This window comes from Ranitomeya imitator, chromosome 4 (genome assembly GCF_032444005.1).
Source record: "Ranitomeya imitator isolate aRanImi1 chromosome 4, aRanImi1.pri, whole genome shotgun sequence".
Lineage (NCBI taxonomy): Eukaryota > Metazoa > Chordata > Amphibia > Anura > Dendrobatidae > Ranitomeya > Ranitomeya imitator.
In genome coordinates, this window is record NC_091285.1 from 280,990,362 (window position 1) to 281,013,690 (window position 23,329).

Here is a 23,329-nt window from a genome sequence, read left to right on the forward strand (position 1 = left end):
ATCTTACAGGGGTCCCTGCAGAATCAGATTACCTTAGGTCCAAAAGCACTCACATCTCTTAGGTGGTGGCTAGACAGTGAAAACTTATCAGCGGGAGTTCCCTGGGTGTCACAGATAACACGTGTTGTAACAACGGATGCTAGCCCTTCGGGTTGGGGAGCACACATGGATGACATGATGGTTCAGGGTCTATGGTCCCCTCCCCTAACATCAGCCTCCTCCAACCAGAAAGAGTTAATGGCAGTAGAGCTTTCAGTGAAAAAATTCCTCATATATCTGCAGGGTCATCATGTCAAGATCCTATCGGACAACCAGGTGGCAGTCGCATACATAAATCATCAGGGTGGAACTCATTCCGAGTCACTGATGAGAGTGGCGGATCGTCTGTTCCAGACAGCAGAAAATCACTTCTTATCCCTAACCGCTCTACACATAAGAGGAAAAGAAAACATCAAAGCGGACTTTCTAAGCCGCAACACCTTGAGACAAGGGGAGTGGTCCCTAAACAATTGCGTGTTCGATCAGATCGTCCACAAATGGGGACATCCAGAAGTAGATTTATTTGCTACCAGGGACAACCGGAAGACAAAAAAATTTTGTTCCCTAAATCCCAGGGAAAATCCTCTGACGGTAGACGCTTTTCTAATCAAATGGGATTTTCAACTGGCGTATGCATTTCCTCCACTAGGCCTGTTACCCCTAGTAGTCAGGAAGATAAGCGAAGATCGGGCCAGAGTTATATTGATTGCCCCATTCTGGCCCAGAAGGGCCTGGTTCACTTGGCTCAGGATCATGTCAGTGGAGGACCCCTGGGTACTTCCGGACATTCCAGATCTGCTCTACCAGGGTCCGATCAGTCATCCTCAAGTAAAGAATCTCCATTTAACGGCATGGATTTTGAAAGGGCGTTGCTAAAAAGCAAAAGGTTCTCCCCAAGTCTAATTGAGACCCTTATGAAAAGTAGAAAGCAAATAACCACAACAATTTACGCTAGAACCTGGCGGAAATTTCTGGCCTCTTCTGATTTTAATTTAGAAGAGGGATTACCTATAAAACAAATCTTAGAATTTCTGCAAAAAGGCTTAGAGCTAGATCTATCCACTAGTACTCTAAGGGTACAGGTCTCGGCCCTAGGGGCTCTATTTTCATGTAACATCGCCAATAATTATTGGATCTCGAGGTTCATTAAAGCATCTATTAGATCTAGACCCATACATAAAGATAGATCTATGCCTTGGGATCTCAACCTAGTACTGTCAGCATTGACTAGAGAGCAGTTTGAACCTTTACAATCAGCTTCAATTAAGGCCCTATCTCTTAAGACAGCTTTTCTTGTGGCAATTACATCTGCCCGTAGAGTTGGGGACATACAAGCACTCTCCAGGGTATCCCCTTATACAGAGTTTCTACCAGACAGAGTAATCCTCAGACCGGACCCAGCCTATTTACCAAAAGTGTCATCACGGTTTCACAGGACACAGGAGATAGTTTTACCATCCTTCCTTCCCAATCCCTCCAACCCTAAAGAAGAACTACTCCATACATTAGATGTTAGGAGATGCCTGCTAGAATACATCTCTATTACTGACACATGTAAGAAAGATGATGCGTTGTTCTTATCTTTCCAAAACCCTAGAAAGGGACTTAGGGTATCAAAGTACACACTAGCAAAGTGGATTAGGGAGGCTCTCTCTTTGGCTTACACTGCAGGTGGAGGTCCGGCTCCGCAGAATCTGAGGGCGCATTCCACCAGGGCCATGGCTACATCCTGGGCGGAAAAGTCTGGAGTATCAATCGACCAGATATGTAAGGCGGCCACATGGTCATCCCCGTCCACCTTCTTTAAGCACTATAGGTTGGATTTGGGGGCTTCCTCTGATCTCACATTCGGGTTAAGGGTGCTACAGGCCATAGTCCCTCCCTAAGGAACCTTACATCTCTGTAATTCTCTCGTCGTGCTGTCATGGGAGTCCGAGTAAAGCATTAAGCTACTTACTGGTAGCGGCATTTCTCGGAGGCCCATGACAGCACCCTTAGTTCCCTCCCTATTCACTGGGGGTTGCACTTCCTATAAATGTATATATTTCACAATAAGATACCAGTCCCAATAGATGTCTGATATTTTGTATATAATCTGTATATAGTGTATATTTTTGTGTACCACTAACCGCGGTAGTCCTCTCAAGACTCTGAAATACAACTGAGGCAAGGGAGAGGTACCGCCCTTTTGTATCTGTAGGTTTCCTGTTCCTAATGGGCGGATCCCCTCTCTCGTCGTGCTGTCATGGGCCTCCGAGAAATGCCGCTACCAGTAAGTAGCTTAATGCTTTCAGACAACAGGGTGGTAGTGGCCTACCTAAACCATCAGGGAGGCACCCACTCTCAACCACTGATGAAAGTGACATATTCAATCTTACAGATGGCCGAGAACAATTTAGCATCCTTGTCGGCCCTTCACATAAAAGGGGTGGACAATCTCATGGCGGACTACCTAAGTCGGTTCCGCCTAAGACAAGGGGAATGGGAGCTGAACCAATCCATATTCAATCAGATCAGAGAAATGGGGAACTCCTGTTATAGATCTCTTTGCGAACAATCTAAATCGAAAGGTGACCACCTTTTGTTCCATAAACCCAGCAGGGAACCCGGTGGCGTTGGACGCTTTCCTAATTCCTTGGAATCACAAACTGGCTTATGCGTTTCCCCCAATCGCATTGATACCGGCAGTTATGAGGAAGATAAGGGAGTACAGGGCCTGAGTAATCTTAATAGCCCTCTTCTGGCCGAAAAGGATTTGGTTTTCTTGGGTCAGGAGAATGTCTGTAACAGATCCTTGGGTACTCCCAGATCTTCCCAATCTCCTATTCCAGGGACCAGTAACGTACCCGCAGGTAGCAAGACTACATATGACAGCTTGGAATTTGAAAGGGGGTTACTGATGGAGAAAGGCTTTTCTCAAGGTTTAGTATCAACCCTCCTGAAAAGTAGGAAACTAACAACCACCAAGCAATATGGTAAAATTTGGAAGAAATTCCTCTCTTCCTCAGGCTGTAAAGTGTCTGAAGGAATCCCGCTTAAAGCCGTATTAGAGTTTTTACAAAATGGGCTAGAGAAAGGTCTAGCCACAAGCACAATTAAGGTTCCTATTGGGGCACTGTTTAACTACAACCTGGCAAGGAATCATTGGGTTTCCAGATTTGTTAATGCGGAAGAAAGATCTAGACCTCTACCCTTACGAAGGGCCCCGCAGTGGGACTTAAATTTAGTCCTCACAGCCCTAACTAATCCCCCCCCTTTGAGCCCTTAGAGGAACTTCCCTTAAGGATCCTATCCTTCAAAACCTCCCTTTTGGTAGCCCTTACTTCAGCCCGAAGGGTTAGTGACATACAAGCTTTGTCAGCCGGCCCACCCTTCACACAAATCTTAGATGACAGGGTGGTATTAAAAACAGATCCGGCATATTTACCAAAAGTAGCTTCCCGGTTCCATAGATCCAAAGAGATCTCCCTTCCCTCCTTTTGTCCAAACCCTAAAAACGAAGGGGAAAAAACATTACACACATTGGATGTTAGAAGGTGTCTCATTCATTACCTGGAAGCTACTAGGGAGTGTAGGGGAAGATGGGTCTCTTTTTGTGTGTTTTCAGGGCCCTCGAAAAGGCAAAAAGGCCTCCAAGGGTACACTGGCAAGATGGATCAGAGATGCCATCAACCTCTCGTATACCTCATGCGGGATGCCAGTTCCAGGGAAGGTTAAAGCTCATTCAACTAGAGCAATGGCGGCTTCCTGGGCGGAAAGAGCCGGCGCTTCAATTGACCAGATATGTAGAGCGGCTACTTGGTCTTCACCCTCAACCTTCTTTAAACACTATCGGTTGGACTTAACTTCTTCTTCAGACCTTACATTTGGTAAAAGGGTTCTGGAAGCGGTAGTCCCTCCCTAATGTACAGTCTCTGCAATTCTCTCTGTGGTGCCGTCATGGGGGACAGAGAAAATGGTAGTTACTCACCGATAACGGTGTTTCTCTGAGCCCATGACGGCACCCGTACATTCCCTCCCTTCACGTGTGGGTGTGCACACTATTATAATGTTTGGTTAAATATTTAGCAAGAAGCACGCGGTATCTCTATTAAGGCTTAGTAATGTTGAAACTATTAACCTGATATTCCCTTCATGCTCTGTAAACAACTGATGCGGGAGAGAGGTACCGCCTTTTTATCTGTAGGTTTCCTGTCCTTGGTGGGCGGGTCCCCTCTCTCCGTGGTGCAATCATGGGCTCAGAGAAACACCGTTGTCGGTGAGTAACTACCATTTTTGATATTCTAATTTTGTGAGAAGCATTTGTGTATCTTGTAGGGGGAGGCATATCCTATAAATGACGAAGATACTGTTACTCTATTGACAAATACGTCATTAGTTGTGACATCATTAACACCTTTCTGCCATTGGATGTACTATCCCGTCCATGTGCCCTGGGACTTAATTCCCATGGACGGGATAGTACGTCATAGGCGAACAGCCGCGCTCACAGGGGGAGCGCGGCCGGGTGTAAACTGATTATGACAGCTGACATCCGGCACTGCCAGGAGCGGTGACGGACCGCTCCTGGCACACTAACCCCTGGAATGCTGTGATCAAACTTGATCGCAGCGTTCTGGTTGCATAGGGAATAGTGATGAGCGAATATACTCATTACTTGAGATTTCCCGAGCACTCTTGGGTGTCCTCCGAGTATTTGTAAGTGCTCGGAGATTTAGTTTTCCTTGCAGCAGCTGAATGATTTATATCTGTAAGCCAGCTTGATTTACATGTGGGGATTCCCTAGCAACCAGGCAACTCCCTCATGTACTTATGCTGGCTAGTAGCTGTAAATCATTCAGCTGCGGCGATGAAAACTAAATCTCCGAACACTTACAAATACTCGGAGGACACCCGAGCATGCTCGGGAAATCTCGAGTAACAAGTATATTCGCTCATCACTAATGGGGAAGCATCGTGCAGGGAGGGGGCTTCCCTGAGACCCTAGGAACAACGCGATGTGATCGCAGCGTTTCGAGGATCTCCCCGTTCTTGCTGCAGGCCCCGGATCCAAAATGGTCGGAATGTTCCTTCCGGGTCCTGCAGGGCGGTGGCTTGCGAGCGCCTGCTGAGAGCAGGCGCCGGCAAGCCTTTAGCACTGCTTATCAGATCGCTGATCTGACAGTGATGTGCAAAGTGTCAGATCAGTAATATCACACTACATAGTGATGTCCCACCCTGGGGGAAAAGTTAAAAATAAAGAAAAATAAAAATTAGTGTGTAAAAATATATTTAAAAAAATCCTAAATAAAGAAATAAAAAATATTCCAATAAATCTCTTTATGTAAATAAAAAAACAATAGTACACATTTAGTATCGCCGCATCCATAATGACCCGACCTATAAAACTGTCCCGCTAGTAAACCTCTTCAGTGAACACTGTAAAAAAAATAAACGAGGCAAAAAACACGCGATTAAAAAGACCAATATAAATAAACATGGTACCGCTGAAAAAGTCATCTTGTCCCGCAAAAAACAAGCAGCCATACAGCGTCATCAGCAAAAACATAAGTTCTAGCCCTCAGAATAAACGATGCAAAAATAATTACTTTTTATATAAAATAGTTTTTATTGTATAAAAGCGCCAAAATGTAAAAAATGAGATCTCTGTAATTGTATTGACCCGAAGAATAAAACTGCTTTATCAATTTTACCAAACGCGTAACGGTATAAACGCCCCCCAAATTCATTAACTGCTGTTTTTTGTTCATTCTGCCTCACAAAATTCGGAATAAAAAGCGATCAAAAAAAGTCATGTGCCTGAAAATGGTACCAATAAAAAGTCAACTCGTCCCGCAAAAACCAAGACCTCACATGACTCTGTGGACCAAAATATGGAAAAATTATAGTTTTCAAATGTGACGCAAAAACCATTTTTTCCAATAAAAAGCGTCTTTTAGCGTGCGACTGCTACCAATCATAAAAATCCGCTAAAACCCCCACTATAAATAGTAAATCAAACCCCCATTTATCACCGCCTTAGTTGGGGGGAAAAAATAATAAAATTAACCCCTTTCTGACATCAGACGTACTATCCCGTCGAGGTGGGGTGGGCCCCCATGACCAGGGACGGGATAGTACGTCATGCCCTTTAATGCGACACTGCGACTTAAGTCGCGGTGATTGCATTAAAATTCCGACGCCATCTTACCTCAGGGAAGATGGCCTCGGCATCCTTGGGTATGGCGTCCCCTCCCCCGCCTCCCGATCGCTGTGATTGGTTGTTCAATTCTGAACAGCCAATCAGCTTGGCTGAAACAGTGAGGTTCCAGGCTAGGATCGAGTACCGATGTACTCGATCCTGGGGCCGGTGCCTGGGTGGCGTGATCGACGATCACATCGATCGCGCCAATCGCAGGGCATAGCGGCGGTGTTACCGCGCTGTGCCCTGCCTGAAAGTACCTGATCCGGAGCCTTCCTCAGCTGCCCTGCGGCTCCGGATCCTGCAGCTGATTGGCGCGATCAATGTGATCGTCGATCGCGCCAATCAGGAACAGACCCCCCGGATCGGCACGATCGACGATCACATCGATCGCAGGGCACAGCGGCGGTGGTACCGCGCTGTGCCCTGCTTGGAAATCCATGTGCCGGGCCCTGCCTCATCTTCCTGCCACCTCCCCCACCACCTCCTGCAGCTCTGCCAATCAGGGCACAGCAGCGGTGTGCCCGCGCTGTGCCCTGATGGTGACCTGCCGGTCACTTGCTGGTGACCTGCCTATGATCGGAGCTGTGAGCTCCGATCATAGGCTGGTGCCTAGCGACACCGGCGTCACCAGGGCCACCTCTGATTGGTGGGATCGATGTGATCATTCGATCCCACCAATGACAGGTCACAGCAGCGGTGTGACCGCTCTGTGACCTGTCTCACCTGTCCCTGACCTGTCTGACTGCTCTTCAGGAATCCTCACACTTGGCTGACAGATCCCCTCCTGTGCTGAGACTTGTGGTGCCACAGTAGCCTGTGACACCACAATTCTTGCTAAAGAAAGAAGACAGAAGAAAGAAGAGACTACAACCGTAAGTGTTCATCCCCGATCCGGCCCGATCTTACTTCAACCCCCCCTTACCCCTCTCCCCCTCCCCTTCCCCCTCCACCCCCACTTTGCGCCGCGTCCGTCCGTGCCCAAATTTAGCAGCTGCCGAGCGTTGATTGGTGACGCAGTTCACCGATCAACACTCGTGCTCGCTTTTCTTTTTCACCCCCCTTAGCGCCGCCGAGCGTTGATTGGTGACGCAGTTCACCGATCAACACTCGTGCTCGCTTTTCGTTCCCACATCCCCGTCCACGCACCCCGCCGCTGCGTCTGAACCCGTGCCTTTCATTTCTTTATTTTTTTTTTTTTTTTTTACACATCCCCGTTCACACACCCAGCAGCCGCCGAACTTTGATAAGTGACGCAGTTCACTTATCAGAGCTAGGGCCTGCTGTTTTAGACTTTTCCTTTTACAGGTATTTTTTTTCCCTTTAGCTTTTTCCTTTCAGAATAGTTTGCACCAAACACTTCCCCCCCCCCCCCCCCCCCCACACACACGTACAGTTACCAATAAATATTACACCCAAGCACCATAATCACACAAAAAATGTCCCGTTCGTCCCAGCAGCGCTATTCATTGGAGGAGGCATATGCTTTCCTTGCCTCCGACACTGATAGCGAGGGAGAGGATCCCACATTCCTTTACTCTTCAGATTCTTCATCCTCTTCCTCCTCCTCATCTTCCTCCTCGGGTCTTGCGGAACCGCCACGCAGACGCCCCAGGAGAGAAGATCAGGCAGCGCCCACTCCTGAAAATGAACCAGCGCGACCCTCTTCGCCCCCCGAAAATTATGAGCCACTGATTCCTGATTTTGTGGCAGAATCAGGAATCAAGTTTGACACCACCGGCCTCACAGAAATAGACTTTTTCAAAGTCTTTTTCTCTGAGGCTTTCGTTAACCTCATGGTGGAGCAAACTAATTTGTATGCTCGGCAATTTTTGGAGCAAAACTCCTGTTCATCACTTTCTAACTGGTCTCCTGTGGACGCAGTTGAAATGATGCAGTTTTGGGGCCTGGTCCTCCATATGGGGATCGTGAAGAAGCCAGAAATTCGGCAATATTGGAGTGTAGATATTTTATATAACACTCCAGTGTTCCGAATGGTCATGGTTCGGACGCGTTTTGAGGCCATCCATAAGTTTTTGCATTACAACGATAATGCACGGTGTCCCGCACGAGATGACCCCAATTTTGACCGTCTGTTCAAAGTTCGGCCGGTCATCGAACATTTCAGCAAAAAGTTTGCTGAAGTGTACGTGCCCAAAAGGGACATCTGTGTGGATGAGTCCTTGGTTCATTTTAAGGGGCGGCTCAGATTCCGTCAATACCTGCCCAGCAAAAGGGCCAGGTACGGAATCAAACTCTACAAGCTGTGAGAGTACCTCAGGGTACACCTACAGCTTTAGAGTGTACGAAGGGAAGGACAGCAGGATTGAACCGCCTGAGTGTCCTTCCATCCTGGGAGTGAGTGGGGAAAATTGTGTGGGATTTGGTGCACCCACTGCTGGATAAAGGTTATCACCTCTACACCGATAACTTTTATTCCAGCATCCCACTCTACAAATCCCTCTCTGCGCGAGGTACCGCAGCCTGCGGTACTGTCCGCAAAAATCAGAGAGGCCTCCCGAAGACGCTACTTGGGCAGATGCTCAGAAAAGGTGAGAGCAAAGCCCAATGTAGCGACCACCTGCTGGTGGTCAAGTACAAGGACAAGAGGGATGTCCTTCTCTTGACCACCATACACGGTGATGGCAGTGCCCTCAGCAGTGTACGGGGTACCTCAACACAGGTCTGCAAACCGGACTGTGTACTGGGGTACAACAAAAACATGGGGGGCGTTGATCTCTCCGATCAACTCCTCCAACCGTACAGTGCTTTGAAGAAGGCCAAGGTGTGGTACAAAAAGCTGTCCGTGTACATCGTACAAATGGCAATGCTCAACGCTTTCCTGCTGTCACGATGTGCACGACACACTGATACGTCGTACCTTCAGTTCCAGGAGGTAGTGGTTAAGGCCCTGATATTTGGCACGAGGGAAGGAGCGGGCCCCAGTACTTCCGGAACTGAGGGTGCTCGTATCATACCAGGTCAGCATTTTCCGGGGGTGGTCCCGCCAACTGATAGAAAAAGTAAGCCGCAAAAAAGGTGCCGAGTGTGCTACAAAAGAGGAGTACGCAAGGACACCATCTATCAATGCGACACCTGCCCCGACAAACCTGGCCTGTGTATGAAGGACTGCTTCAAATTGTACCACACCTCCATGCACTACTAATTTACTTAACAGGAACCAGTAGATTAGTTCCAAAGAGGGGGCACATCTAAGTAAGTTCCTTGGGGGTCTAGGTTCCAAAATGTCACTTGTTTTTTTTTTTTACTGTTTAGGCACATCAGGGGCTCTGCAAACGGAACATGACGCCCTCAGAACTAGTCCATCAAAGTCTGCATTCCAAATCGTCACTGCTTCCCTTCTGAGTCCCGAAGTGCCCAAACAGTTTTTTCCCACATATGGGGTACCGGCGTACTCAGAACAAATTGGACAACAACTTTTGGGGTCCAATTTCTCCTGTTACCCTTGGGAAAATAAAAAATTGGGGGCTGAAAGATCATTTGTGGGGGAAAAATTTTTTATTTTCACGCCGGGCATCATAGACTTTCGTGAAGCACTTGGGGGATAAAAGTGCTCACCACAAACCTAGATAAGTTCCTTAGGGGGTCTAGTTTCCAAAATGGGGTCACTTGTGGGGGGTTTCCACTGTTTAGGCACATCAGGGGCTGTCCAAACGCGACATGGCGTCCGATCTCAATTCCAGCCAATTTTAGCTTGAAAATGTCAAACGGCGCTCCTTTCCTTCTGAGCCCTGCCATGCACCCAAACAGTGGTTCCCTACCACATATGGGGTATCAGCGTACTCAGGACAAATTGTACAACAACTTTTGGGGTCCAATTTCTCTTTTTACCCTTGGGAAATTAAAAAAAATTATTGCTGAAAGAACATTTTTGTGACTAAAAAGTAAAATGTTCATTTTTTCCTTCCATGTTGCTTCTGCTGCTGTGAAAACCCTGAAGGGTTAATAAACTTCTTGAATGTGGTTTTGAGCAGCTTGAGGGGTGCAGTTTTTAGAATTGTCACTTTTGGGTATTTTCTGCCATATAGACCCCTCAAAATGACTTCAAATGTGAGGTGGTCCCTAAAAAAAAAATGGTTTTGTAAATTTTGTTGTAAAAATGAGAAATTGCTGGTCAAATTTTAACCCTTGTAACTTCTTAGAAAAAAAAAATTGTTTCCAAAATTGTGCTGATGTAAAGTAGACATGTGGGTAATGTTGTTTATTAACTATATTGTGTCACTTAACTCTCTGGTTTAACAGAATAAAAATTAAAAGTTGGAAAATTGCGAAATTTTCAAAATTTTCGCCAAATTTCCGTTTTTTTTTCACAAATAAATGCAAGTTATATCGAAGAAATTTTACCACTATCATGAAGTACAATATGTTACAAGAAAACAATCTCAGAATCGCCAAGATTCGTTGAAGCGTTCCAGAGTTATAACCTCATAAAGGGACAGTGGTCAGAATTGTAAAAATTGGCCCGGTCATTAACGTGCAAACCACCCTTGGGGGTAAAGGGGTTAAAAAAAAATAATTTTTTTTCTATTTTCCCGTTAGGGTTGGGGCTACGATTACATTTACGGTTGGGATTGGGGGTGTGGTTAGGGTTAGGAGTGTGTTCGGACTAGGGGTATGGTTAGAATTGGGGTTTTTCCACGGTTTATGCACATCAGGGGCTCTCCAAATGCGGCATGGTGTCTTATCTCAATTCCAGTCAATTTTGCATTGAAAAGTCAAATGGCACTCCTTCCCTTCCGAGCTCTGTCATGCGCCCAAACAGTGGTTACCCCCCACATATGGGGTATCCGCATACTCAAAACAAATTGTACAACAACTTTTGGGGTCCAATTTCTCCTGTTACCCTTGGTAAAATAAAACAAATAGAATTTGAAGTAAATTTTTGTGAAAAGTTAAATGTTCATTTTTATTTAAACATTCCAAAAATTCCTGTGAAACACCTGAAGGGTTGATGAACTTCTTGAATGTGGTTTTGAGCACCTTGAGATGTGCAGTTTTTAGAATGGTGTTACAATTGGTTATTTTCTATCATATAGACCCCTCAAAGTGACATCAAATGTGATGTAGCCCCTTTAAAAAAAAAAAAAAAAAAAAAGTTGTAAAAATAAATTGCTGGTCAACTTTTTAACCCTTAGAACTCCCTAACAAAATAAATTTTGGTTCCAAAATTATGCTGATGTAAAGTAGACATATGGGAAATGTTGCCTAAGTGTTTTGGGTGACATATCTCTGATTTAAGGGCATGAAAATTCAAACTTGGGAATATGCACAATTTTCAAAATTTTCGCTAAATTTCCGTTTTTTTGTTGTTGTCTCAAATAAATGCAAGTAATGTCGAGGAAATTTTACCACTATCATGAAGTTGAATATGTCACGAGAACAGTGTCAGTATCACCGGGATCCATGCAAGAGTTCGAGAGTTATAACCTCATAAAGGGAGAGTGGTCAGAATTGTAAAAATTGGCCCGGTCATTAACGTGCAAACCACCCTTGGGGGTTAAGGGGTTAAAGTTGGATGGCATTTTATTTTTTTTTTCTTTTACTCTTGGTGCAAAGATCAGAAAAAGGTCGTTATCAGCCAGACTATCAAGTAGTCTTGTATCATCAAATGTGTTTACAGGAATGGCCAAATCGTTACAAAGATTCTTATTCTGTCTAGCGAAATGTGTTGTTTTTTTTTTTTCATTTGCGCTTTCGAGCACATTTAAATCAACTCCCCCTGAACAAATCAATCTACATTGCTAAGTGCCCATCAGGACAAATTGATGACCTGTAGATCAGATGTCATTTGTGGGTCTTCTAGGGGAGCTAGGTGGTTCCTTAGGTGATAATTGACAACGTGCACCACCCAAACCTTTCCCTCCCTCTTTGGTGGTCATGACCCCTACCTCTCCCTTGCTGGCCCTTACTTTTGGCTTTGTTGTCCGATACCTCAGTGTCAGTCGAGGAATGATCAGTTTCTAGTTCCTGACCAGAATTTATATTAAACACTTTGGCCTGATTCTCCTTGAAATAGTGTAGATCTTGAACAATAATCCTTATTTTAAGGAAGGCATTTTCACTTTTATTCATTTTTAGTAATATATTAAGATAAGCTTTTTATTCTCATCAAGCTACCATTGCAAAAATACATGTTGGTTACACACCACATTTATCTAATATATAATTGCCTAGAATACTACTTCCTGCAATTTGTGCCAACTTCCGTGGCTTTGTCCGGAGCTAATGTCCGGAGCTAATGTCCGGAGATAAGTGACGTCAACAGTGTCCAGTGTCTGATTGGTTGCCGCCTGCTGCGAGCGACCAATCAGAAACGTGCCGTACTGTGACACACTCCGCCCACCATTTTGGTGTGATTTTTGAATTTTTACCTCACAGCAAGTTTCTACTGCGTGGAGGCGGGCCCAGTGACGTTGCTCTTCAAGCTCCTGCCGAATTTCGTCAAAAAAATGATAATACCACTTACCAAAACTATATATATTTAGTTGTGAAGTGGTTCAGTGACATTTTCACACCAATTTTGAACTTTTGTTTGGTGTTTTCTCCATATACTGCCTATTATTTTTGTTCTTTCTTACTATTATTTATATTATTCTTACATTTGAATAAATAAAGTATATATGGATTCTAGACTCCCGATTCTTTAGAATCGGGCTGCCATCTAGTATTATATAAAGAACATCATAGAGCATACAAGTATCCCATAATTAACGTGTGTGTGTGTGTGTATACATTAAAAAACTCCAGGAGGTGGACAAAAGGTTGTTTTTTTTGATCCACCTATCACTTTAAAGCATTCTTGTTGTCTTGGCAGCCCTGCACCAATCATGTGTAAATGTCCCAGAATAACTGTAAGTTCAAGTGCACATGAGCCCATGCCATATAATCCAGGTGTATCTGTCCTTTATCCAATACCTTTTACCAGTTCAGGGATGTGAAAACGCATTTCCCTTCAGCATATTGTCACAGCATGTACACCCAAGGCAAGGAAAGTTCCCAAGTCTTGACTTGCTCTGTTAGTTGTCAGTATAATTTTTTTTCTCCATCCTTTGCCAGATAGCCTAACACAAAGGGTATCCTCCTTCATTTGGAGTATGGAATCTATCCCTCAAACAAAAAAGTGGGAGTAAAGTAACATCTGGAGATAAACTTCAAATTTTCATCATATTCCCCTAAAGTCTCATCTATTCTTGCCTTAAAGGGAACCTGTCACCCCCCCATCCCGGGCGTTTGTAACTAAAAGCCACCTTGTGCAGCACTAAGGCTACGTTCACATTAGGGTTGTGTGGGGCAGCGTCGGCGACTCCGCACGATGCATGCAAAAACGCATGCACAACGCAGCTTTTTGTGACGCATGCGTTCATTTTTGCATGATTTTTGGCGCAGAAAAAACTGCATCATGCAGCGTCCTCTGTGCCCTGACAGTTGCGCCAAAATGAGGCATGCGTCACAAAACGCAAGACAACGCATGTCCATGCACCCCCCCCCCCATGTTAAATATAGGGGCACATGACTCATGCGTCGCCGCGGCTGCACCTGACGCTGCCCCGCACAACGCTAATGTGAACGTAGCCTAATGCTGCATTCTGACAAGGTGGCTTTTAGTTCTTGCTCCTGTGTTTCTGGCACTGCTGAAGTAATCGTTTATGAAATTTGTCCCTCATACCTTGAAATCGTCCTGGGGGCAGGTCTTTCCCCCCTAATACAGATGCACCACAGCCGTCACTCATGGCCTCCGGGCGCCGCCTCCTCAGCGTTTTTGAATTGTCCCGGCGCCTGCGCGGTCATCTTTGGCCTTGGGCATGCGCAGTTAGCGCTGCCCATCCACTGACCTCACTTGATGTCTTTTATTGCGCCTGCGTGGTCGCGCGGCTCGAGATCCCGCTCCGCAGTCTCTTCTGATTAATTCACATTGTGGGGCTGGGATTCTTGGGCATGCGCAATACTTATCTGTGGTTCTCCCCCATCTCCCTCTGCCTCTTTCCTACTGTGCAGCATCATAGGAATCTGAGGATTCTTCAGAATTTCTATTAGTCTATGCCTGATGAAGAGACCTGTGTAGTCTCAAAATCTTGTATTTTACCATCTTTTCAGTTAGCCATTAAAAAGGTATCAACCACTGAGGACTCTCAATTCTAAATATTTTTCTATCCACTGGCTAACACGGTACCAAGATATATATCTTTCCTCTATCCTCCATAGTCTTGTTCACTGACTCATTCATCTGACATTTATATTTACTATCAAAATGCTGGAGACCATCAGTGGATTTAATAAAATAAATCCGTACACTGTATCATTCTCTGTAAACTAGTGTCCAGAGATTGCAGTTCTGTTTAATGTGTTAGAGTAAATTGAATCTCCTTGAAAACCTGATTTATTTCTCTTTGGAAGGCAAAAAGATCTTTTCCCCTCACCATCCAATACAAAAAAATGTTATCGATAGATCTCCACCAGCTTCGGCCATGTTATCTGTCTATACGCACATGTAAGCAGAGACCTGTAACTTCAGGTCAGCAGGTGGAAAGAAAGTCGAGGACCTGCATGTCCATCTAGTCTACAGCAGTCCCAGTCTCCGGCAGCTTTTAAATTGTACTCTGAAACACTGCTGCGTTTGAGTCCAACGTGCCTAGCTGTGTTGATACAGACAGCACCTAATGCATGCTGCCCACAGATTGGGCAGCATGTATCTGGTGTAAAATTCACTCTAAAGGGAACTGGTCATGCAAAATAACGCTATTAAACTGCGTGTGGTGCCTGCACTGGGAGCAATGTCACCGGAGGAAATTTCATTGGGTACATTGATGATTTAAAATGCAGTAGCTAAGTCTTTACTGTTTTTTTTTTTTTTTTTTTTTCTTCTCCCCCACCCTCAAGTTTGTTTTTAGTTTGTCCCGAAGCCCCCAAACCCCTCCCCCCCCCCCCCCCCCCCACCACGTTTTTACAAATTATGCTTTTTTTACAGGGTTTAGGTCAAGAATATATTGGTGAACTCAACAATTCTCTGGCATGGATTTTACAGTCAGGAAAAGATGTTGGCATCAGGTGAGTGTTTTAGCATGTTTCACATAATGACCTTTTGTGTGACACATGCAGCTCTTCATTGCTTCCCCCAGCATCATAGGCACTTTTGGTGCTTGACAGGACCTGCAACCTTGTTGGGTCTAATAAATAGTAGAGGCTCCCAGGATGTCGCTTGTTTCTGTAGACCGAACCTGTGAACGGTGCATTAGTGAGAACCTGCCTTCTGATTCATGCTGCCTAAAACACAGGCAGCATGAATATGCGTCGTTATGCCTAATTCACATGTCCGTATTTAAACATGTACTTGAAAAATTTGTACCAGTATGATCAGTATTTTGCATCCGTGTCCATTTTTATCATCAATTTGTCATCGGTGTTTTTCAGGGATGGGTATAAAAATAAATTACAAAGCTTCTGCTATACTTAGCAGTGTTAAACATGAACATGGCATCTGTGTGTTGTACGTGGTTTTCATGGACCAATACACTTGTATTGGTCCTGGTCATCCTGACACCCTGCAGCAATGCCCAGTCGGTGCTAGCACAGATCGTGGACGTTTAATCCCTGTGCTGCTGTCAATAGTGACAGAGAAGCATTGCAGAGGGAGTGAGATCCCAGTCTGCTCCCATGAGCACAACATGATGCAATTGTGTTGTGCTGATTGTCTCCATGGTAACCCCAGGCCACAAGATGGCTGTGGGGTCCTGCAGGGAAGGTAGCCTGTGAACGCCTGCTAAGAGCAGGAGCTGTCACACCACCTACACTGCCTGTCAATGTTCTGGTGCAATGTAAGGCTATGTGCACACGTTGCGGATTTTGCTGCGGACTTGCAGCTGCGGGTCCGCAGCAGCTTTCCTTGCGTTTACAGTACAATGTAAACCTATGGAAAACGCAATCCGCAGTACCCATGCTGCAGAAAAATAGCGTGGAAACGCTGCGGGTTACATTCCGCAGAATGTCAATTCTTTATGCGGATTCCACAGCGATTTACACCTGCTCCATAATAGGAATCCGCAGGTGTAAAACCACAGGTGGAATCCGCACAAAATCTGCATAAAATCCGCTGTAAATCCGCAGGTAAAATGCAGTGCGTTTTACCTGCGGATTTCTCTAATCCACTGCAGAAAAATTCGCAGAGCTTTCTGCGTGTGCACATAGCCTTAAAGCATTGCAGAGTATCAGATTAGTGTAAAGATGATGTCCCATAGTGGGACAATGTAAAAATAGTTTAGAATATTTTTAACTTTTCTTAAATGAATAAAAAACACAATACACATTTAGTCTTGCTGCGTCCAGAACGACCCAACCATAAGGTTGTGTGCACACGTTGCATGTCTTTCCCGATAAAAACGCTATAAAACCGCAAAAAAAGCATACAATAAGCATCCCATCATTTAGAAAGAATTCCGCATGTTTTGTGCACATGATGCGGTTTTTTTCCGTGAAAAAAACGCATCGCTGTAAAAACCGCAGCATGTTCATTAATTTTGCTGTTTTTTTTTGCAGATTTCCCACTACAAAATGCATTGGGAAGTGTCTGGGGAAAACGCGTCAAAACCGCTGCAAAATCGCTTGCAGTTTTCTTACGGATTTCCTGCAGAAAATGTCCGGGTTTTTCTCAGGAATTTTCTGCGAGAAATCCTGAACGTGTGCACATGGCCTCAAACTTTCGTCCTAGTTAACCCTTTCAGTGAATGCTGGAAAAAAAAGTTGGCTGTAAGATAGATCCTACTGCGCCTGTGCCATTTTTCAGGACATAACTTTTTTTCTTTCTGAGCCTCACAATAGCCACATTACTGTAGGTGTTGTCAACAATATATATTATCAACAGTAATATAACTGTTGTATGCATTATGTAAAGTAGGCAGCTCACTGAAGGATCGGTGACTTGTTATAAGCACATACAGATGCATATGTAACACACACAAACACACCCTGAGGCCAGCAGCATCGCCCCACTCTTGCTACTACGGTCTGGACTAGTGGACTGTGCTCTGACATTTCAATGAAAGTTCATAGTATAATTGACATTTATGTACAACCGTTTAACTTTATTTATTTTTTTATTTTGTTCAGGTGCTTTGGAGATGTCGACGACTCTAAATTAACTATTACGAGTGTGAAATACTTGGAATCCACACAGCCGCAGATGTCGTTTCTATGTCGCATCCGCCGTGCCATTGTGATTGTAGCTCACAGATTATCACTCCTCCTTCTTGGTAACTTCCTTAATGCAATATGTGCTGTAGCGTGTACCATTGACATAGCTCTATGAACCAGTTTTTGCTTTGCAGTTTTAAACTGTAGTATCTTTCATTAATATGAAAACTGCATATGGAAGTAAACAATCTGTTCCTCTTTTCAGCATTTTCAAATGTGGGAGTGTCTAGTGTATATAATAACGGGGTTGTCCGACTTAACAATTGACCTATCCTATAGATACTTATAGGTAATGAGTTGGGGATCTAACACTTGACACCCCCACTGATCTGAAAATTACTCTGCCATTCACATAATACACAATACTCTGCAGTGTCCACTAAGCAATGTATGGGGCTGCTGAGTTCTACTCAAGGCATCACTTATACCTGGATGCTGCTTGAGTAGGTGTCCTCTGATCAGTGGGGGTGTTGGACCTCCACCGTTCTCACAATTATGGCTTCACATTACATCTAACCCTAGAATAAGTTCTAGACATCTACTGACAATCTAATGCATGTGGGGATTTCCAAACTCTTCCTCTCATTTGGGGAGAGGAGTCGGAGAGTATAGATATAAATGTCCACCCCCTCCTTTTGAGAAAAGCTGCATCTAGAGTAGGAATGCATGGATGGCACAGCTGACTATTTGTGTACGGGGAACAGGGAAAGGTAGAGCTGTTGCCCAAATGCTCATTCTGCTGCCATCTCATGTGTAGCCAGCATACATACTGGATATGTCCAGGTTGCTGATTACCACCATTTAAATTCTACACTGCTTCATTCATATACTGCTTTTAATACAAGACGTGTGATCTTTAATCCACAGCAAAGCGCACTGATGCTTTTTGTGCACATGCACACTCTTCCCTCTAATACAGTTGGCTGCACTTCTTCGTACAACTCGCTCCCCTTCCGTGTTGGTAACACTTTGGGTATATCCACACCTCGTTCAGTCACTGCTGAGTATACAGAGCTGTGGATGTAACCATTCTCCTGGCTCTGCATTGGGGCTGGCTCAGTCAGTGTTGGGGGCACGGCTACACCTGCCGCTCAGTATACTCAAGAGGTGAGTTAATTCTCAGTTGAAAACAGATTCAATGTAGGAGCATTTTTACTGTAAGAACATGTATTCACTGTAGAACCCCATACAGGTAAAAAAAATAAAAATTATAAAGGTTTTTAAAAATTAACACACAACCACCAAGGTATCAAGACACTTGTAAAGGTACCTATCTCTACTACAAAGCTGAACCACCTTACTTCCTAGTCGAGGTTGGCACCCTATTATCTGCGCAATGGCGCCCCTGCTTGTCCATGATTCGCCCAGCTAGATGAAACAGGGGAAGAAAAAACAAATACAGCCAAGAATGTCTGGGTGAGATGTTATGACACATGTGGACTATAAATGCAAAAATTGGTTTGTGTTAAAGGGTCTGATTGGCAATATATCCTGGTAACGGATATCCGGAGGGGTTTAAATGTAAAAATGTTATATATTTGCCTTTCTGTGGCTTGAACTGCCTATCAGCAGGGGTTGGCATCCCAGCTCATTGGCGGCTGTCCCTCACTAGGTGTTTAAAGTAAAAATAAATTGAAGAGGAAATGGGAGGTAAAGTGCTTAGTGCCTTTTGTAAATAGTAAGATGGTGTGAGGGAATATTACCCAGAATCCTCATTGGTAGAGTAGTCTAGCAGGAAAATACACACCATTGTTTATGTTCTACTAAATGGATTTCAGGAGAGATCCAAAAAAGGAGGGGAGTAATAGGTCCACATAAAAGGGGCTTTCTATCTTAAAAAAAAAAAAAAAAAAAAAAAAAAAAGTCACCAGGTCAATTACTTGGATAATTGTTGCGTTCTTTATGATAACCGCCATAGGATTGGGTGCCGAAAGGCAAAAAAAGCAGTATCCCAACTGAGAACGAATACTCAATTGATGAAACCTTGGTATAAGATAACCTAGCCACCAGGAGCAATCTATAACCGCAAAAAATTGTAGATAAAAAGAACTAACTTAACATTCAACGTGTTTCTCCTCTCAAGGTTCACCAGGAGTGAAATAGTAGTTTAGACAAAGAGAACTTGGCTGTTGCTGATTCAAATGATGGTTTGTTTTTGCACTTTATAAATATTTTTTAAAAATTAAGTTATAAAATATAACTTTTAATCCATCTGTCAAGTACGGCGTTCTACGGTGAACATCTGTATACTAAGAGACAAGTGACAACTAGTGCCAGCGCCACCAACGTGATTGAAACCGGAACGCTGCTGGGAGCAATAAACTTTTCACTGCAGTGTTCTGGTAAGTGCAGGCTCCAAGCGGATTAATAATGCTACTAACCTGCAGATTAACTCCATATCTGCAGGTTAATACCATTTTTCTGACTTGCAGGTTCCCTTTAAAAGGGAAAGATATGGTGGTGTACCCTGGACCTGAAAAACTCCTACTACCAGGTGGCCATTCATCATGCCCAGAGGTACCTGAGATTTGCACGGATGAACAAGACAAGAACCATCACTTCCAGTTCTAGTGTCTTCCGTTTGTCATGTCCTCTGTGCCTCGAATCTTTACCAAGCTGGTCGCAGGAGTTATGGCCTACTTAAGAAGGATGTTCCGATCATCCCGTATCAGGATGACTTTCTCCTAGTGGACTCATCACAACAGTGAAAGTTACACCTAGCTGCAACAGTATCCGTATTTAGACAGGCTGGGATGGACTATAAATTTAAAGGAAAAAAAAAAAAATCAGAACTCAAACCAGAAAAAAGCAAGATTGATTTTTAGGTTCTTCTGGACTCGGGACTATACACATATTTTCTCCCAAAACAGAAGCAGGTGGAGATCAGAGCAAAAACTCAGTCCTTTCAGAAGAAGGCACGTATATCACTCAGAGGCCATGAAAGTTCTAGGTCTAATGGCATCTTGCATGTCAAGCCTTCTGTGGAGCCAGTTCCACACAAGGGACTTGCAACAGGCAATTTTATCTTCCTGGGATGGACAGCCAGGTAGTCTGGACAAGAAAATAAGACTATCGATAGAACTGAAGGAATCTGAGTTGATGGACCTCAGCAATGAATCTTCAAAGAGGAAAACACTGTCCCCATACGTGAAGATCACTACCGACACAAGCTGCAGAGGTAGGGGAGCACATATAAATGGCTAATACCTTCAGGGCACCTGGCCATCAGTTCGCTACATATACAGAGCACTTTGAGCTGTATGGGACACAAAATGAAGGTGTCAGACCGTTCTCAGAAACCAGTATGTCTGAATTTTCTCAGACATCAATATGGTTTACTTCATCAGGGCCTGAAGCATCCCTATCTTCAGTGCTTAGCCTTGGAGATACACCACTCGGCATAAGGAAGGAGCCATCAGAATGGGCTCTGAACATAGAGGTATTCCATCAATTCACCCAGTGCTGGGGCATCCCTCCGGTAGATCTATTCACCTCCAGGAAAAATGCAAAGGCAGAATAACTATAATTCCTTAAAGGGAATCTGTCACCACACTTGACCATCTAAACGATTAATATGGGCATTCAGGTTATAGAATGCTAAAAAGTCCTACCTGTATGCCTCACATCACATGCCTTGTGAAATCCTCATCAGTTTTATATAAACGACCTCTTCCTCCCCAGCGCCTGGATGTTGTCTGGAAGATGACTTCCCCTAGAGCTTGTTTTCTATGAAGGGGGAGTTACCAGTGAGACAAGTAGCTAACACAGAACAAGAGAAATTAACTTTTGTCTTCTTGCATACTTTTTTTTTTTTTGCTTCTCTCAACTCTATATTGCGACAATATTTCATATGTGAGATGGAAGCTGAGAAGCCTGCAGATGTCAGTGATAACACATTATGTGATCACGTTCTTTTATCAGTATTTTGGACGTGCATGAATAATATTGGAGTGCCGGCAGCTGCATATTTTGCAATGGTAGACAGTCGCAACACATGAGGGGATTGCCGAACAGTCAATCCCTGCATGTGTTGCGGCTGACTACCAACGCAAAACAAGACACTCTAACGCATTATCCGAGCATGTTCCTCATAACTAGTCAGTTATAATCAGACATAACTCTGCAGTGTGATGCAGAGTGGCCACTACACGTCATGCTGTTAACCCCCTTCCCACCCCCCCCTACATTTTATAACTCGTCTGAAAAAGATAACCAGCTCTGGACGACAAGATCCTCTTCAGAGCCTGGAAGAGATCATTTATATAAAGTGATAAAAGATGATTTCTCAACAAAGGCATACAGGTAGGACATTCTTTCAGCTGTCTATAAAACTGTGTGCCCATATAAAGTTTAGATAGGTCAAATGTGGTGAGAATCCCTGATAAACCAGGGGACAATCCTGATGGAATAGACCCCCTTGTTCCAGAGTTGGGACATGGATCTGGCTTATGTCTTCCTTCCACTTCCATGGATCCCAGGGGTGCTATGGAAGATTTGGAAAGATCAGGTCAGATTAATTCTTTTTCCAATAAATTTTTATTGAACTTTTTGTTAACTTGGGGAGGGAGGTTAGGAAAAGGCATAAATAGAGGTCAGAGTAATTCTAATAGTTCCATTCTGGACCAAAAAAGTTGGTTCTCCCTTCTAAGGCAGATGGCTCTGGTGAGTCAGTCATCCTACCATCAAGACGCTACTTCCATAGTCTGATGGTATACTTGTTTACATCTGTTTGCCTGGATCCCAAGGATCCTAGACTTCTGCGGTCAGGATAAATGACTAAGACCCAGTACACTGAAGGTCCAGATTTCAGCCTTAGGCCGGAGTCACACTTGCAAGTGCAATGCGAGAAACTAACACCTCAATACCCGACACTGCCGCCGGCACTCGGGACCAGAGCATGCGGCTGCATGTATTTCTACATACACCACTGTAGACCCCCATATGAGCCTTTTAGAGGATGAAAGTATAAGATCCCTATCCCTTAAAACGGTCTTCCTGGTGGCTACTATGACTGCGAAGTGCATGGGAAAATTCAGGCCTTGTCCATCAGAGATCCCTTTCATGGTGTTGTTGAGGACTGTATCTATCATTCTTGGAGTGGATCCAGCATTCCTACCCAAAATAGTGATGACTTTTCATAGGAATCAATCGTTTTGCCCTTTTTCTGACAGAACCATGGAAATCAGGAATGTTCAGGTCTCTGCCTTAATGTAAGAAACTGTTTTACAATACATGATCGCTTAGAAGTGGTGAATAGATTTTAACCTCGAGTCAATTTGGGGGCAAGAACAGAAGAAAGAAGGCTTCAAAGTCTATAGAGGCAAGGTGGATTAAATCTGCAATTGGCATTGCCTACTCTTCTGAGGGGGTAAAACTCATGAGAAAGTCAGAGCCCATTCAACTAGAGAAATCTCTACATGGGCCTAATGAGTAGGGGCCTCTGTAGACCAGATCTGCAGAGCAGCAACATGGTCAAATCTGGGCACTTTTTGCAAGAATTATAAGTTGGACATTCTGTCAAGTTAAGACTTCCTTTGGGAGAAAAGTCTCTCTGGTTTATCAGGTACTGCATCTGGTGGTGCTCTCAGTAGGGACGTCCTGGAAAGGGGAATTGGTGCTAACGATAATTGTATTTCCAGGAGTCCATGACATCACCCCTTATATTTCTCTTCCCAACCCCCCGATTCATTTCTGCTATGTAAGATAAACCTATGTAGAATGAAGCTCAATGAATAGCGTTGCCTCCATCCTGGTGTGGAACTTGAAAAGATCAATGGTGGGAGGGGCTGTTGAACCTCTCCTATGTTCCTGTCACTATCGAGGATCAGAAAATCTAACTTCCTGGTGGCCCGGTCTTGATGGACTTTTGGAAATACAATTACGGATAGGACTAATTCCCCCTTC

The 23,329-nt window shown here is 44.3% G+C and overlaps 1 protein-coding gene across 1 annotated transcript in view; it reads left to right on the forward strand.

Annotated features, from left to right (window-relative positions):
* The window catches only part of LEMD3 (LEM domain containing 3), a 109,079-nt gene that overhangs the window by 39,664 nt on the left and 46,086 nt on the right, over positions 1–23,329 (forward strand). The window contains exons 5-6 of the mRNA XM_069764684.1: positions 15,207–15,286; positions 17,342–17,484. Of these exons, the coding sequence (XP_069620785.1) occupies positions 15,207–15,286; positions 17,342–17,484 (223 nt within the window). The remainder of the gene's footprint in view (positions 1–15,206; positions 15,287–17,341; positions 17,485–23,329) is intronic.